The following is a 17,424-nucleotide window of genomic DNA, read 5'->3' as shown; positions in this document are numbered from 1 at the left end:
GACGTCCAATAAGATAATTTATTTAAGATGAGAGGAGCAAAGATACTATTAGAATTTCAGTGGTACCTGCTGTCAACAGTATTACCTCATGGCGACCCTGAGGACGACACTTTTTCAGTATGTTATCTAGTGAAATCTCAAAACTTTGAAGTATTTGTGCTTTATCATATGTGCTCGATTGTATCGCTAGTTCTGCCCATGCATAACCTATTCATCATAGGTCCTGGATACTTTTTGCAATTCATGTTTTGGTATGTGAAGACTGTTTAGCCCAAATGACTCCATTTGCCTACTAGTTGGACTATTCAACTTGTAGATTCATTAGGATTTTTATCAGAGCAAAAAACATGAAAAAGAAGCAATGCCCCCGCCGGATTCGAAAACTGAACCTTCCGAATGATAGCCAGACGTGCTTCTAATTACACTACGGTAAAGAGGGAGAAAATATCTTAAAAATTACGGCTGCTGAATTTGTAACGTTTAATTAAAATTTGAACTGTTATTCAAGTATTTCTTAAAACATTACATTGAAAAAAAGAGCATCAAGATTCAAAAGTTTCACTTATGTACTTCATTTATATCTTCACTTGTAGACTTAAATTTGCATTTCATTGAAGGAATATTTGGAATTTTGTTTTAATTAAAAAATTCTAATATTAAGTTACCGCTATTTCTTTTTCTTCTTTTATTTATTACTACATGAAGGCTTTAAGATTCGAGAACATTTCGGACTCAGATTCGGGAAAAATTTAGGATTCGTCTCATCTCAAATTTTTTAAATATATTATTCTTTTAGAGTTAATGGTTAGTACTATTGTTTTTAACACACACTTACCAAGTTACTGAGATCATCAGATGGCCTCCTCGCTGTAGCTCTGCCGTAGATAATAGTGACATATGATAAATGAAAATAGACCAAGGTATAGTTTAAATATGCTTGAAAATGGGAAGGCCAAATAAAGTCTCAATGCACTTGTTATTTTGAAACGAAGAGTTCTCAGTCTATCCATGTTACGTCTATCTTGAGTAAAGTGTCTGTCGAATCAAAGCTATTTTAGCTCCCCTTAGTTGAATTAAAGTAGGTACTGCGCAAGCTGACTCTGACCTAAGTCGGCATAAACAAGCCTAATGGCAAGAATAACTCAACCTCGCAGAATAAATCGCGAGAGAGTCAAATTTAGCAAAGTGGTCTTCAAGCAGGCAGAACACACTCTGATTTTATCCTCTAAAATCCTACCTTTAAAGACTCTCTACTTTTTACCTCATTTAGCGCGATCTAGAAATTTACATTCCGGCAGGGAAATAGAAATGAGATCGACAGGAAAGGATATTAACATAAAGTAACTGCTTAGAAACTTAAATGATACTTTACAAGGCAAATGTGTAAAAATAAAATCTATTAAAGTAAAGCAACTAATAAGAATGGTAGAATGAAAATTCTATCTCCTAATAAAATTTTGAGTTGAGATCATGTCTCTACTATTATTATTTTGCTTCATTACACCAACCAAACTTCTTAATTTGTTTTTTCATCATTTGTAATTTATTTTATTTGATTTATATGTTTTTATTTGATTTTGTGCGATCTGTTGTTTTTACTTTTCATATTTCAATATTCAGAAATCTATTTCTGATCGGATGTGCTGAAAAGTAAACTACAGTGAAAGTACACCAGCAAATTTTGCAACTTTTCACTGAGTATGCTTATTTATTGTATTGCAAAAATTCCAAGGATTATTTTTTTATTTAAATTTCATAAATAATGTTAGAATCTGACCTTTATTATTCTTTACGCCTTTGAATTCAACGTAAGTGCTTAGCCCATTTTACTTATAACTTAACAAAATGAGTTTTCGTATAAAAGCGACACTCAGTAGTTGCAGTAGGTTTTGATATAATGAAGATCTTACGAAAAAACAAATAAACATTTAAAATTATGCAAAAGAACAATCTTGCGCTGGGCGTAGATTTAACTGAAACTCTATCGATTTCGAGGACGAATATATACAGGTCCCTCTTCGTCAGAAGCAAAAACATTTTTGTATGGAATTTATTCTTGGGCATTTTTTTGGGGGGGGGTCCTGCCGAAGAGGGACCTGTACCTGTTCGTCCTTTAAATCGAGAGTTTCATTTAAATCTACCCCAAACACAAGGTTGTTCTTTTACCTAATTTTAAATTTTGCTTTGGCCTGTTTCGCTTCTCTCTTCACAAATAAACATGTTTCATAAGCTATACGATTGCTTGTTTTCATCGCGCAGCTGTGCATTCAGTTAGCAAACTAGTGACTGACTGAACGAAAATATATATCAGAAGTACCAACTTAAACAAAAAAAGAAGAGAGAGCAGAATACTGAACCGCTGTCACTTGTCAGCTGGAGAATTAAATTTATTATTTACATTGATGTGGGGAGTTCTTTCAACTTACCCCAGTTGCGGGTTTAGGCATGCAATACAGGTACATGTCACCTAGCGTGCAAGAATACAAAGCCCCAACCTAATCATTCTACCTCTTTTTCCTTCAGCAGCAATTACGCACCCAAGTTCAGTCCAGCTTTGTATATCTCTAAAGCCATAAGCACTGTATTCGAAACAAGTACATAATAGAAATATTCCTGTGGGTAGAGTAAAATTGTTTTGGGGGCCGAAGCGGCTCGCGAGTCTCCAATTTGAGACTGATCTAACAGACATATTAAAAAAAATCATTGGATTGGAAATATTCTTCCCCTTTAATATATGCATATAACGGTTTGGATTGGCTAAGGACCATTTCTGAAGCCTGTCATTGTTTTTTGGAACATGAAAATTTTATAAAAACTCTATGAATAAAATAAATATTTTTGGGGGTTGAGGAGATCTGTATTGGTTAAAACATTTTATAACAGCCTGCATAGCAAAACTCGTCGCTTAATCTATTAACTAACTGTTATTCATTTTCATTTACACATAAATTTAAATACTCGAGTGTTTCATATATGTATGACCTCTGAATATGATATCAGACTTTAAATATCTCGGTCTCTTTTTGTCGAGCAGGAATCAAACGTTGTACGTTTTTTAGAATAAGTATAAAATTTTACTAAATATAACTTCAGGAGCGTAAAGCCATGTAGAAAATTTGATTTTCTAATTTTTATAAAATTTATATCTTAAACTTAAAAATTCCATAACATGTATATTTTTCTTATTTAAAAATTTTTGTTAGTATATGTCTACAGCCAACTATTGTGAAAATAAAGGCAACATAAGGGATTTTATGGAAATGGTGTATACAAAGTGATTCAAAACTAGAGGAACAAACTTGTAGGGTACGCTTAGAATGCCTCGGACTCGCATAGAAATATAGGGTCGGAAATGCAATCCTAACGAAATAGCTTGCTCTCGCAGGAAAACCGTTGACAGAAAAGGTATTGGGACAAAAAGCATGAATACATCATGATCTTAAATTGACATTTATAGTCCCTTAAAATAAGTCATGACTTTCTTGGTAATGAAGTTGCCCGAAGTTCCGCAAATTGAGCTTCGCATGGAATCTCGAATTTTTGAAATACGCAGGTCATCAGCCACGAAGAGGCGCCATTTCGAAACACCCAAGTTCATTTCAAAACGTCCGATATTCCATACCTTATACTAAGTTATGAAATGTCGGAGACCTTCTTCATCAGAAAGTCGGGATTTATTTTTATTGTTATTAACCCAAGTAGCACAGCAACGTCGTGACGACGTTGCAAACTCGTTGCGGATGTCGTTGCAAAAACGTTGCAAAATGTCGTCTTTAAAACGCCCAGATATCCGCGAAATTCCACTGTTTTGCAACCGTTGCAAAGACGTCTTTATTACGTCTTTGTAGATGAGGTTTTTGTCGCACAGACGTCGTTATTGCGTCTTTATTAGGTTACTATATTTCGGTTGTGAAAGCATCGTATCACGGAGTCTTAACGACGCCTTTCATACGTTCACAGAATTCGACCTTTTTGCAACAGTTGTGAAAACGTCATTATTATGTCCTTGTGTTACATATTGATTTATGCAGAAAAATAAGCTTAATAATTAATGTTTTTTTTTTTTTTTTTTTTTTTTTTTTTTTTTTAATTTTGTAGTCCTTGTATTTTTCTAAAGTTTAAATATTTTATTATTTCCTGAAAACCAGAAGATAATATAATTTTTTCTCTTTAGAATAAATATGCATAATTAATAATAGCCTTACTTTGTTTCAGTACTTTAAACTATATTTTTAAATAACTTAAATTCCAAGTCACGATTATTTAAGATTTCATCATTTCCCCCCCTTTTTTTATTTTTTTATTTATTACGTGCTCTGCCCTTAGGCACTACACGGAAAGGGAGGGATGCCCCGTGGAGGTCTTTTTAAGGGAAACTGGCTTGTATCCACGTTACACATGGGGAAAACCACGAAAACGCCCATGCAGCCAGCCCGTTCGCCGGGACTCGAACCCCGGAACGAACTACCAGTGTTCAGCGGCTTTTACCGCTCGGCCGCTGGTGGGCAATTTTTTTCCCTTAATCCTTTAGTATGTAAGTGAGAATAATTATGAAAGTGGTTATTATAAATATATAACATTAATAGTAGGTTTTAAGTAGATAAAACTCAATCAGACATGAATAAAAGTAAAGATATATAGGTGGGTAAAAAAAAAAGCATTTTTGATTATAACAGCATCATCACATTTATTTCTGTTAAATCTGAGACATTGAAAATTGCCCCGTCATGATAAATTAGGAAGTGGTTCTTAAGGTAGCATAATCAGTATTTTACCTGAACTCAAGTATAAATTTATTCGCATTTTATAGTAAACAATATAACCATTAACTTCTATATCTCCAAAATATGCAAATGAAACACTAACAACATACATGACAGCACTATTTAAGAAAAAAATATGAACTAGCAGTATTTGAAAGTATAAAGAAGCAGAAGGAAGGTAACAGAACTAAAATTTCCAATTAATAAAAATGATTTGTGTTTTTTAAATAGTAAGCAATTAAAAGTGCAATAATTATGGTTTGCAGTATTTACTAATAATGATGATGTTTTTAACACCATTTCTTTCGATCATATGTTAATGTATTTACTTATTTTTAGTTTCTACATTTTAGAATAGTGATAAGACTACAATGATTATTTCATGCACTTTATATAATCAATAACTTTCCTTTTGTTACTGTACAGAAATAATTTAAATAATATAGTATAGTACGATAGTAAGCTAAGTACGTTAAATAGTCCTTCGTTAATTAGCACACGATGAAACATTTTGTTCTATTTATTATGAATTTCTTTGTTATCACAAGCACATAAAAAGTAAGCGAAGAAAATAGAATATAATTAAATTTAATAGAAAATAAAACCTGATTTCCAACATTCATTTATTGAGATAATCTAATAAACATACATAACGGCAATATTTAAAAAAAACGCGAATTACACATTGTTTGGAAGTATAGATACCAAACGAAAAGTAGTAATAGAACTGCAATTTCCAATCAATAAAAAATATTTAGTGTTTGTTAATATTACACAATTAAATATCACATAATTATAGATTATAATATTTCATACTAATGCTAATGTTTCCTTAACACTATTTTTTCAATCATACATTTCATACACTTTAAATTCATTAACCTTTTCTTCATACTATACAAAAGACAACATAATATAGAATGTGCATTATTATTAATTTTAATGTATTCCTTGCGCTTTTCTAATATGTTATTACATATATCTAATTCATCTTCAGCAGTCATATTAAGTACTGATATCAGTCCAATAATTTCTTTGTATTTTGAAACTAATGAACATACCATAACAGCTTGAATTGTTGTTGCTTCTGCATTGATTGCATTTTCAGCAAAACCAGAAAATGCCTTAACGTTGTATGTTGTTTTTGGTTTTATATGAATTAATTCTAAGCACCAACACAATAGTCGATTAATATGAATGATATACGATATAGCACTTAGGACGTTATAACTGAATCGCTAATCCGTGTACCCAAATCTTGCACCGCTAGGGCCACTGAAGTTTGGAGAGAGCCACCATATAATTTTAATCACTGGTAACATATAAAACACTAAAACAGAACATTATTTCACTGTATGGGACGATTTTAGCAAGCTGCATCCGATATTTTCTTTAAACGATGCCTCCAAAATTCAAAATTTTGGTGTGGTCTTGTAGAGCAGATATTCACAAACAAAATAAGCAGAAATTCGGCATTACCAAGAGGATTTCTCCTCAATTCAAAATAAACTGCCATCATTATATTATTGTGCATCATTCTCTTTCTGTATTAAAGCTCTCCAGTATTTAATTCCGACGGTGAATTGCAAAACCATGAAGAAAACATTCCTGAAAATAAGATGGAGTCTGAAATTTATTGCGCAGTTAACTAACGTGTTCGAATTTGGCAGATAGCCAAAGCGCGCAAGCCTCGAGCTCAGATGTTCGTATATATAATCATCCAGTAAATTACATACATGGAATGTCAATCGGTTGAACAGCATTTCAGTGTAATTTTTCAGCGATTTATACGATTGCATTAAACCTTTCGACGGTTCTTCTGATAATTTAATAGAATCGTTTTTAAATGGCCTAGAAGAATTATTTCAACTTAATAGAATTACGAACAATGTTCGCAAGATTATATTTACAAAAAAATATTCATCGGGCTCGCTAAAATATTTGTAATGTCAATGTCGTCAAATCCCGAGTGTACCGTATACTAGGATTAAACCACGCATTTTTGAATGCATTTAGATGGACAAAAACGTGAAAACATAACAAACAGTTCATCAGAATTTTTATAGGTAATGAATTTCGTATTTTTGATCACAGTTTCTTTAATTTCGATGTCAACATTTATTAATAATTTATCACGCACTATCATATTTTCGCGAAAACTTTACTTTTTGCACTGTATGCGGTAAAATAGATCATAAAAAATAAAAATAATAGTTAAGCGGTAAAATAGATATAGTATTTCATATTATGTCACCATATTAGTTCAAATAAGTTCGTCCTTACTTCAAAAATAATAAATAAAGTCATATTTCAGTAGTGAAATAATCGCTAACATGTAATTTGCATTGATTTCGGAAATATGATTTTTTAAAATATATAAAATGCATAACTTAATAACTTACTTTATAGATTAGTTTCATTTATAAATATTTTGCTATAATATTTATAAATAAATATTTCAAGTATTAATTATTTAAAAAATTAAACAATAATTTACACGTATTTTAATACTAATTAAATTTAATAAATCAAAAATATTTATATTAATTTATATTTCATTAGATGAATCTTAGATTAATATATTTAGATGAAATAAAGCAATGAAACATTGCTAAATAAATCTTATGTGGACTTCAGATTCTTGAAAGGGCAGATTTAGTCTCTTTTCATTCTAAATGTAAAGCTGATGAACTATGAAAATTATGCTAAAACGACCACGTCTAAAAGCGGTCATATCATGACGTTTTCAGCGACGTCGACAAATTGCCAAGATGCAACGGAAAAAATTTTGCGTCTTCGGAACGTTGTAAAGACATCGTAAAAGTTACCACGACCACTTTGCAACCTCTCGGACCAGTTTGCAACGTCGTGTGCTACTTGGGTAAATGTCGGTTTGCAATCAGGATGAATTCCAGCAAATTTTTTTCCCTATTACCTCTGATAAGCTGCAGGATAAACAATGGTACAGGAATCATAAGCCAATAATGGGTTGAAAAACTCTTTATTTAGCGATAATTTACAATACATGTACACTTTCAGTTTCATAACAAGTACTTAAAACTCTGATCATTCACCCTCTATCTCGTTATGACTGTGTTTTTGAATCTGCATTGGTCTGTGATTCCGAGTCTGCTTTGCTATGTGATTCCGAGTCTGTATTGCTATGTGATTCCGAGTCGTAGTACCCTAGCACACCTAGAAACTTGTTGTTGTGTGGGTATATGTATATAAAAAATAGATAAAAAACAATTAAAATTTAAATATATTTTTAAATGCTTTCATAATTAATGAATAACTGAAAAATCAAGAAAACGTAGAAATGAAATTGTGCATATCCTTGTCCAGAGAACAAGGTTAAGTCCAGTTTCATTTTTTATCACTTGTATTTCATGCTGGCGATTTCTCCAGGTTTCATTATAGTACCTATATTATACACTAAATGTTATCTTTTATTTTAGTAATTTTTCCATGAGATGAAGACTTAAATTTTTGGGTTATGCATCTCATATTGGTTTATTATTATATGGAATTTCGGTCTTTTGCTTTAATTTTTACAAAATAGTATTTTTGTTTGAAACTGGGATTAATTTTATTTGCATTTTCACATTTTTATCATCTGATCTTTAGCTTTAATTGATAGCGTATTATTAAGTTAAATGTATTCATTTTCTGAATTAGTAAGTATCTAACGTTAAAGCTCGGTTAACTTTTTAAACTACTCCTTACTTAATTTTGTGCTTCAAACGATTTATCATTTTCGCTCTTAATAAGAAATCTAAAATTTTAAGAACATATACAGGAGGTAAATCTAATCTAAAAGTTTATTAACATTACGTCTTGTAGGTACACCTAACACTTAATAAAATTTATCTCCAACTACTTGCGATGTCTGAAGAACACAAATGTTTAAATATGCACAACAGAAGAAATATATTTAATGTTTAACAGCCCAGTTCCAACTATTCGCAACTTTTAAGCACAGCTCTAGAAAATATTAGAAAATACTCACTAAAACCTTGACCGATATATGAGGGGGAAGGGAAAACTCATAAGCTTACGTTTACACATACGCATTTTATCATATTTTAATTTTGCGCTAATTTGCTAGTTATATAAATTGGCATTTCTAATGCTCTGGCTACAAAGACTAATAATAATTATTTGATAAGTAAGGAGCAAAGATAAAATAAAACATGAAAAAAGATATAAGGTTTTGTACTATATTTATTGTTTGTATCTCACAGACTTACATTTTAAAATCTTCTTGAAACTTAGATATATTCATTTTATAAACTGAAAGCATAAAATCTAACATTTTTCTATCGTACTGTGTAGATGTGCTGGTGAACCTACCATCATAAGCTGCGCCGGTTGTTATGGAGATGACGAAGCTGTGCTTAAATGGACCAAAGTAGGAGACGAAGTAAGTAACATTCGCACATATTCGGACATATGCTAGGGGAACTATATACGTCTTGAAAAATATCTAATCATCATTTTTCTAAATTTTGACAGCAGATTAAATCTAGTATGTACAGAAGAAATCAATAAGACGCGAAATATTTAAATGAATACAATCTTTGTCAGAAAAGTTCTAGGACAAAGGTCGTAAAAATAGAAAATTGCGTTTACCAAGTAATGATCCCAGGTGATATCAAAGTAATCTCCTTGGCTATCCATACACAACTGACAACGTTTCTGGAGATCTTGGAAGCAAGCAGGGAAATGTTATCTATACACAACTGACAACGTTTCTGGAGATCTTGGAAGCAAGCAGGGAAATCTTGATCTGCGATGCTTGCAAGCTTATTTGTCGTAGTCCGTTGGATGTCTGCAATAATCTTGATGAAGCTTTCCTTTCAGTCACCTTTTCACTCACGTAAACAAGAAAAATCACAATAATCTTTGATAGAAATGTGGGATCACGTCTGGCTTTATCCAATAGTTCAGCAGAAATTCTTCGTCTTGCCTCTTTCTGTTCCTTTTCTTTCCTCTTTTTGTTTCTGTGTTAGTGAGTGAGGGACGATTCTTGCATTAGTTTCCGTTTTCCTAAATCTTCGCATAAAATCTTATGACACACATCACGATGCAAATTCAGTTCTGATGTCATACGCACAGTTATATAACTGTCTTTCTTTCAATAACTGCTGTCCGGGAAATTTTCTGTCAAAGGATGTATACATTGCCAGATGCTGCTGTACCATAAATGCTTCTACAGAAGACACTTTTATGAATGGTTACTGCATAAAGACTGGATCATGAAATTGAAACATTTACCTTTGTATTGTAATAATTTTATAATGCGGTGTAGCCTTTTTATGGAAGCCGACGTCAGGTGCTGTGAAATACTTGAAAAGTGGACGTTTATTGTATGAGGGATCTTTCGCATAATTTGTGGTAGATCTGATTCGATTATATCATTTAACTTATTCCGATCAATGTAGGAAGGGCTACAGCCAAATCATTTGTTTTGTTTTCTCAAATCTGCTAGGTTAAATTTCGAAAGCCAACAGCTAGTGGAATTTTCATTAGTTGTTCCTCCACCAAATGCTTTAATGACTTTTTTAACTGCAGAAATTTTTTAATTTGAACTCGTAAATGCATAACACTCTTAATGCACTGGCTTCTGTGACTGATTTGATGTCGATAATATTCAATGTAAAATGCTTGTTGAAAGAAACTAATACTACAGTTGCATCACCCAGGTGTGACTTTGTCACACAGCATAACAAATTTGCATGAACCTCAGCTCTAGCTTTCTTTCATTGCCAATACAACCTGCCGTCGCTCAGTAGCCATTTCATTTGCAATAATAAAATTACTAACGTAAGATTATAAAGTAAGAAACTTTGTTTCAGATTTTTATGAAGAAAAGTTTTCTTAAATAATGCTTCTTTCAGCTGTATTATCCGTACATTTAGAATATCACAGCAAGCAGGTTAGAAGTAATATAGACAATAATGAATGTTACCGAATAACAATGATAGGCTGTTTAATATAAATTCGTTTAATATAATTTCTAAAATAAAGCGCAAAACAATAACAGAGAGCAGTAACACTTTCCAAATTTTCTAGAGTCTTGGGTTTAAATTTTTTATTCAAGGTAATGAGGGAAAAAATAAATAAAAGTAATTACAAAATAAAAAAGTAAAAATTAAATAAATAATAATATAAAACAGACCACTTTTGGGAGATAAATAAAAAAACGTAAAGCTAAAAAACACTTGTGAAAAATAAACATTCGGGTTTCTTTGTCACACAGTATTAAATATAGAAAATAAAATTTTACCTTATTACCAGTGAGCTTCAAATACAACTTTGGAGGATTTAATATTGATTCAGGCTGCTCGAATTGCAAACTTCTATATTTTGACAACAGAGAAAATAATAATTATGTAACTGTCTTCGTTGCATGGTAACAATTTATCGCCTGTTCTCGTATTAAAAAAGTACACAAACCAGTCAGTAAGGTATTAAGCGAGAACTCTGATAATGTAACTTCCTCCTCCGTTATAACAGAATATCAAGATTTTATACTGGTCTTTCTCAAAGCATTTTGAGCCATTGATCTCTTGTCGAACTATTTTTTGAAACTCGGCTTACCTTATACAAACCTCCTGAGGTTGCATACACTTGTTTTGTATTATACCTTGACTCAGCGGCCCTAGGAGCCAATAACACGAACCTCGTTCTATTACCAAAAAGGGCATCTTATGCTGTGCCGGACGGTAGTGGCTCTGGCCATCCGAGTGGGTTAATGCCAGAAACACGAAATCTATAGATTGTCCTTGCTGGTCTCCGAGCACTCGAGGTTTGATGAGCGCCCGGCTGAGCTTTGAGAGTTGAAAGAGAGAGTTCTTCTAAGAAGTCTGCGTTGCGAGATTGAGTCCGTAGCGTAGCAAGCAGGCCTGTATAATCCCTCTTTTGAGAATTTCTGTGGGCATCACCCTGCTTTCCAGCCTGACACGGAGGTAGTTCAAGGGGTGTCACCTAAGTTGCATTTAATTTCAGGAAAGGTTAAGTATTTGATTGGTCAATTTGTAAGGATCTTAAGTTTTGCTAACATTTATTTTATTTTGAAACTGTACTGTCCTCTCTTATTTTCCACTTCCGGCCAGAATAAGCGCGTGAATATGTCTATGCAAATTGTACTTGCTAACGCTTAAGTACTTAAGTTGTGGCTTTTTGCCAAGAGCAGAATTAGATGGGAAGAGAGTGAGCCTTCTTGCCCCTATACTCCACGCGAGCTTGCAGTCAGTTGCTGTCCGTCTTAAAGCCAGAGGTTTTAGTCCTCTTGAAAGCTAAAGACGTATTGTAGTTTTCCGCAGTGCGTTCTACATACGTAATAGTTTTAAAGGCCAGTCTTAGTGTTAGTCATTTGTGTAAAGTATTCAAAGTTAACACTTATTTAAAATTTAGTTAGTTAGTAGTTTTTATATTTTTACGTTCAGACCACAAGTGGTTGGTCGTTGTATCCCTAAGTGCAGGAACGCCTGTAATATCGTGGAAAATAAAGGGTAATTAAACCCTTCTCATCTTGTCATCTCTTCTACACTCCAGAGGACATAGCTTGTAGTCAAACTTACTGTCTAATCAGGACACGTCATGTTCGCGAAGCAGATAAGGAGAAATACAAGTCCTGATAACCTTATACATATGTGAAAGAATGTGTATAAGAAGACAAACCAGTAAAAGCAACAGGAAACATTATGCTGTAATTTCTTTGTAATATAACTGCATAGACATACAATTATACAATAGTAATACGCATCATAATTGTAATAATAATATTTTAACACTCAATCAGTACGCTGGACGAGTTGTAAAGAGTTGTTAACTAATGCATATTAGGATTAAAATTTGGTAAAAGAATAAAATGCGATGCTACTTTTCATGTAATACGCTAATTTTTTTTATAATTTATGGCTAACCTTATAAAAGCATCATCATAAATTATTGCCATTATTGCTACCAACATATCCTCTGCCAAACGCCTGATGCCCAGTGCCCCCCTCTCCAAGGTCCAAGCATTTATTTTGAGCAACACTATTTCATACGGTTTTCTAGTTTGAGCTTAAATTTGCTGCATTTTTAACGTCAGTTATCTTAACACCAAAACAAGATGTTTTCCTCTCCGCAGCCAAATGTTTAGTTCTTTAGTCTAATAAAGAGATATGGGTGGGAAGACATAAGTTCAGCCTTTATGAGAGCACTTTGCTGCATGAATATAATCCTATTTAAACGAAATGCAACGAGAAATAAAGAACTAGTAAAGTCCGTGAAGCTTAATATTATTCTGTTAATAAAATTGATGACTGGGGTACTGTACTGTCTTTTTTGCTATGTATGTTGTATGTTTTGCTTCGTGAATATAAAATTACATTTTTCTTCAAACATAGGAGCTATGGACGAATGACCCAATCATTGAAGTATGCCCCTACACGAATGCAATCAAGCCCTCGCCATATACAAGGTCACGCCTTCCGAGAAGAACTTCTTCCTTAGCTTCCGTGAATACGGAATCCGAGTCCACTGCTCGTGCATCTCTTACATCCACTTCATCTAGTACAAGCAGTGTTGTGGGTAGTGGGCTTGCTAAGGTTCACAACATCTTCCTCAGGGTTCAAGAAAAAGCATGAGAACAATTTTGATCTTGTTGTATTCTTTATACATCTTCCTCGTTACAGAGGACAGCATGCAGTCCGTTTTGATTCCAGCCCTCTTCATGATATCCTACATGAAGGAATAGAACATCGTTAATGGATCCATCTCCCTCCATTCTTCTTCTTTCATAAACTCATGTACTCTTATATGATGCTGAAGCCTACATAAAAATTCCTGTGGACCTGTTTAATGTTTTCCTTTTTTAAAAAAATTATATTTTTTCTAAGTGTTTAACAGTCAGTTGTAAGTTCTTACGGTGTGTCTGAAATCCTATGTTTATTTTATAAAATATGTGTTATTCTTAGGTGTTCAAAAGTGAAGTGTTTTATGTGAGTATTCGATAACGTCTGCGAATAATTCTGTTTGACATTTATTGATTGAATAGACGAAAAAAATTCTTAAAACTTTTTGTAAATAATGTTGTGTCATGTAAAAATTTGATGGGGCGTGTAACAGAATGTGTGTATGAATTCCTTATTGTTGTTGCGTTGCAAGAAACAGTGCATCCAAAGCTTTCACTGCTGTAAATTATTTTAGTTTTCATGTGTTCTGATATTTAAAATATCCTATATGAATATTTTAGAGATGAAAGTCACGCTTGTAACATAAATGTTAAAGCTTTGCCACATTATTTTTAACACATCATTACACAATCAACTTAAACATTATAATTTCTTAGGACTATATTTGAGAAAAATACTAGTACAGGTCTGAGAAATGACAAAAAGAAAATCTTACTTTCCAAGTTTTAGTTAAATGATCGTTTTTATTCAAAACCGAGTAATTTAATGGTGGTTTAATGTTAATGTGTAAAAATTTGTGATATAAGTATTAGAAATAAGTACAAAAAACATGCTGCATCTTTGAGCAGCATTTCCTTTTCTTAATATCAAAATTCGTTTACACATCTGAGACCACACTAATACTTCCGTAAGCAACTTTTGCTTCTTGAAGAAGGATGAGTTACATCAGATTTTCTAAAAATGCTCAGAGCTTTCTCAGAAAATTCACGCAAATATAAGTTTGAGTTTTATTTAATTTTTAAATTTGAAGGAAAACTTATTATGTAGAAACGGTTTTAATTCAAAATAGCTTAAATATTTTATACGTAAAGTAATTTATATGATTATTAAAAAAGTTCAGCAGAACGGTGGGGAGCAGCTGAAGAGTAAACTAGCTTACATGTTCTCTCTAGGATATTAATGTTACATAAATTTACAATGATTTTACTTAGTAGATTGAAAACGTTTTTCTTTATTATGAAATTATTACAGTTATGTACAAGAAATATTTGCGTCGCAAAAACAATATAACATATAATTAATGACTGTTAAGGAAAGAATATTTAGTTACAAATTTATATATTAAAGCAAATAGCTTTTTATACGAAAATTATATGCATAATTTACTTTCTTAAATAATTATTATACCGAATATACAAGGATATATTTATTGTTTTTGCAGAACACTGCAAGTGCAGTCTTTTTGATTTATAAAACTGATACCTGAAACACACATTTTTAAAATTTTTGCTGTGAGCTATAAAATATACGGAAATTCCCTTCAGGCAACGTTTTGTTAGAACAATATGTTATATTAAAGCAGTGGCAGAAATGAGCTTGCTTTTCATAATTTCTGAAGACTAAATTAGGCTTTTATTATCTCTGATTTCTTATTTAAAAACAGGAAGTTAACTGTATAAATAAATATAAATGTAACATGTCATAAAATATTTAATTTATATTTTAACATTTCCTATTTATTACAAATTTTCCTATTTATTACAAATTTTACAATATAACATATAATTAATGACTGTTAAGGAAAGAATATTTAGTTACAAATTTATATATTAAAGCAAATAGCTTTTTATACGAAAATTATATGCATAATTTACTTTCTTAAATAATTATTATACCGAATATACAAGGATATATTTATTGTTTTTGCAGAACACTGCAAGTGCAGTCTTTTTGATTTATAAAACTGATACCTGAAACACACATTTTTAAAATTTTTGCTGTGAGCTATAAAATATACGGAAATTCCCTTCAGGCAACGTTTTGTTAGAACAATATGTTATATTAAAGCAGTGGCAGAAATGAGCTTGCTTTTCATAATTTCTGAAGACTAAATTAGGCTTTTATTATCTCTGATTTCTTATTTAAAAACAGGAAGTTAACTGTATAAATAAATATAAATGTAACATGTCATAAAATATTTAATTTATATTTTAACATTTCCTATTTATTACAAATTTTTTACAAATTTTCCTCACGGAACAGATTTCAATGTGTCTAAATCTAAATTTTAATAAATATCGAATAATGCACGAAAGAAAGAGAAAAATTTGGCAAATTTACTTTTTACATTCATATTTATATAATAAGAATAAAAGACTTGGTAGCTAATAAAATATTTGAACAAATTCATAAAGTCTTCAGTGTCTGTATTCTTAGTTTTATTTAATGTTTTATTCGTGACTGTCTAGCTGTAAAATAATATACAAAATTAGAAGCTAATAACAATATCTATGAAAAATCTTTCTGTAAACAATTTTCTTCCTCTTTCATACAAATCAATTCTTTTTCGCTCTTTTACCAATAAATAATCATACGATCATACGATTATTAATAACCAGCTGCTGTTAATTTGCAAATGATAATGATGATTGAGGGTTGTAAGTCAATAATAAAATTTTGGAATTTATTAACTTTAATTTCAGCAAACTAGAATTTAATATTATATAATTTGTATATTACACTTTAATATCGCCAAAACCTACTTCAAAACATTTCTTTCTTTCGTGGCATTATTCTAATTTCTGGATGTTTTCGTTAGTCCATCTATGTGATATGAAATACAGTAGAGTCCCAAGTATCTGACGTAAACGAGAGTGAATGCTTTTTGGATAACCAAGAATGCCGGATAACTAGAAGTACCGAAAATCGGTTATTAAAATAGACCTTCTGAACAAAAAAAAACAAGTGTAAATGCAAACTTACAGCAAAAGACACACAAATAGTACACACTGAAATCAGTACATAATTTTACTCTTTTATGTCCAACATTGTAAACTAATCCCAAAGAAATGTAAATGTATTATGATTATTATGCTTAGTGCATTGTGTAAAACTCGTGTACTAGGAAGAAATGTATTCAGATGGATGCTAAAAGAAGTGATAACCTTAATCTACAACTTCAAAAATTAGTTTTTACATAAAAGTTTATTTTCCAGTGTTACTTCCCCCAAATGATATCATTTTCCGGTAAGTTATGTTTTGGAGTAATCGGATGAGCGGGACTCTACTGCATAATTTTCAGTGTTTTATTTTTAAATTTTAACGGACAAAATTCTTATTAGTTTAAATGTCATTAAATCCAATAAAAACATGATCAAATAATTTGTATTTTTCAAATTTGTATTAATGTCACACAAACATCTTTCCTATTTTCATATTCGCATCAATTTGTCAAATTTCCGCCAAATATACCGTTTTAGTTAAATTCGGTGTAATCCAATATCTCAGCCAAAAAATCACACCGCACTGTAAAAAAAAAGTTCGCTCTTTACAGGCAAAAGTTTTGTAAAGTTACAGAAATCAAAAAGTTACACAAGAATTTCCTGTAATGGTAACAGGTTGAAAGCAAACTGTGGCTGGTACAGCTAATTTGCCTGTAACATTACAGATAATGTTTCAGTAGCCGCGCGGAAGAATCACGTGACTGACTGGAAATCATCCAATCAGAAGAAAAGTGTTTGAAAGCTAGTTGCAGAAAAAAACATGGCTGAATGCATGTTGGTTGTATAGCGCAGGTAAGTAAGAAAATGTTTACAATTACGTTTGAAATATTTTTTGTTCATTTTATGCAGATTATTCTCATGCACTTTGCACTGTTATATGTAGTGAGTAAGTATTTAAACGTTTAAGCTTTGCGATTAATTAATATCAGTGTTCGTAATGAGTTGAAAGAGTGCAGAATATTTATTCCAAAT

The 17,424-nt window shown here is 31.7% G+C and overlaps 1 protein-coding gene across 7 annotated transcripts in view; it reads left to right on the top strand.

The window, feature by feature from the left end:
- The window catches only part of LOC118183197 (uncharacterized), a 509,384-nt gene extending 492,553 nt beyond the window's left edge, over window positions 1–16,831 (top strand). For all 7 annotated transcript variants that reach the window (XM_085809465.1, XM_085809466.1, XM_085809467.1 and 4 more), the window contains 2 exons: window positions 9,099–9,186; window positions 13,163–16,831. In XM_085809465.1, coding sequence (XP_085665591.1) covers window positions 9,099–9,186; window positions 13,163–13,402 — 328 coding nt within the window. In that variant the 3' untranslated portion in view covers window positions 13,403–16,831. The remainder of the gene's footprint in view (window positions 1–9,098; window positions 9,187–13,162) is intronic.
- The last annotated feature ends 593 nt before the right edge of the window (window positions 16,832–17,424 follow it).

Source organism: Stegodyphus dumicola, chromosome X2, assembly GCF_044657685.1.
Source record: "Stegodyphus dumicola isolate Sdum_Otavi_A_Nest chromosome X2, ASM4465768v1".
NCBI lineage: Eukaryota > Metazoa > Arthropoda > Arachnida > Araneae > Eresidae > Stegodyphus > Stegodyphus dumicola.
This window is presented reverse-complemented; position numbering and strand designations above follow the sequence as displayed.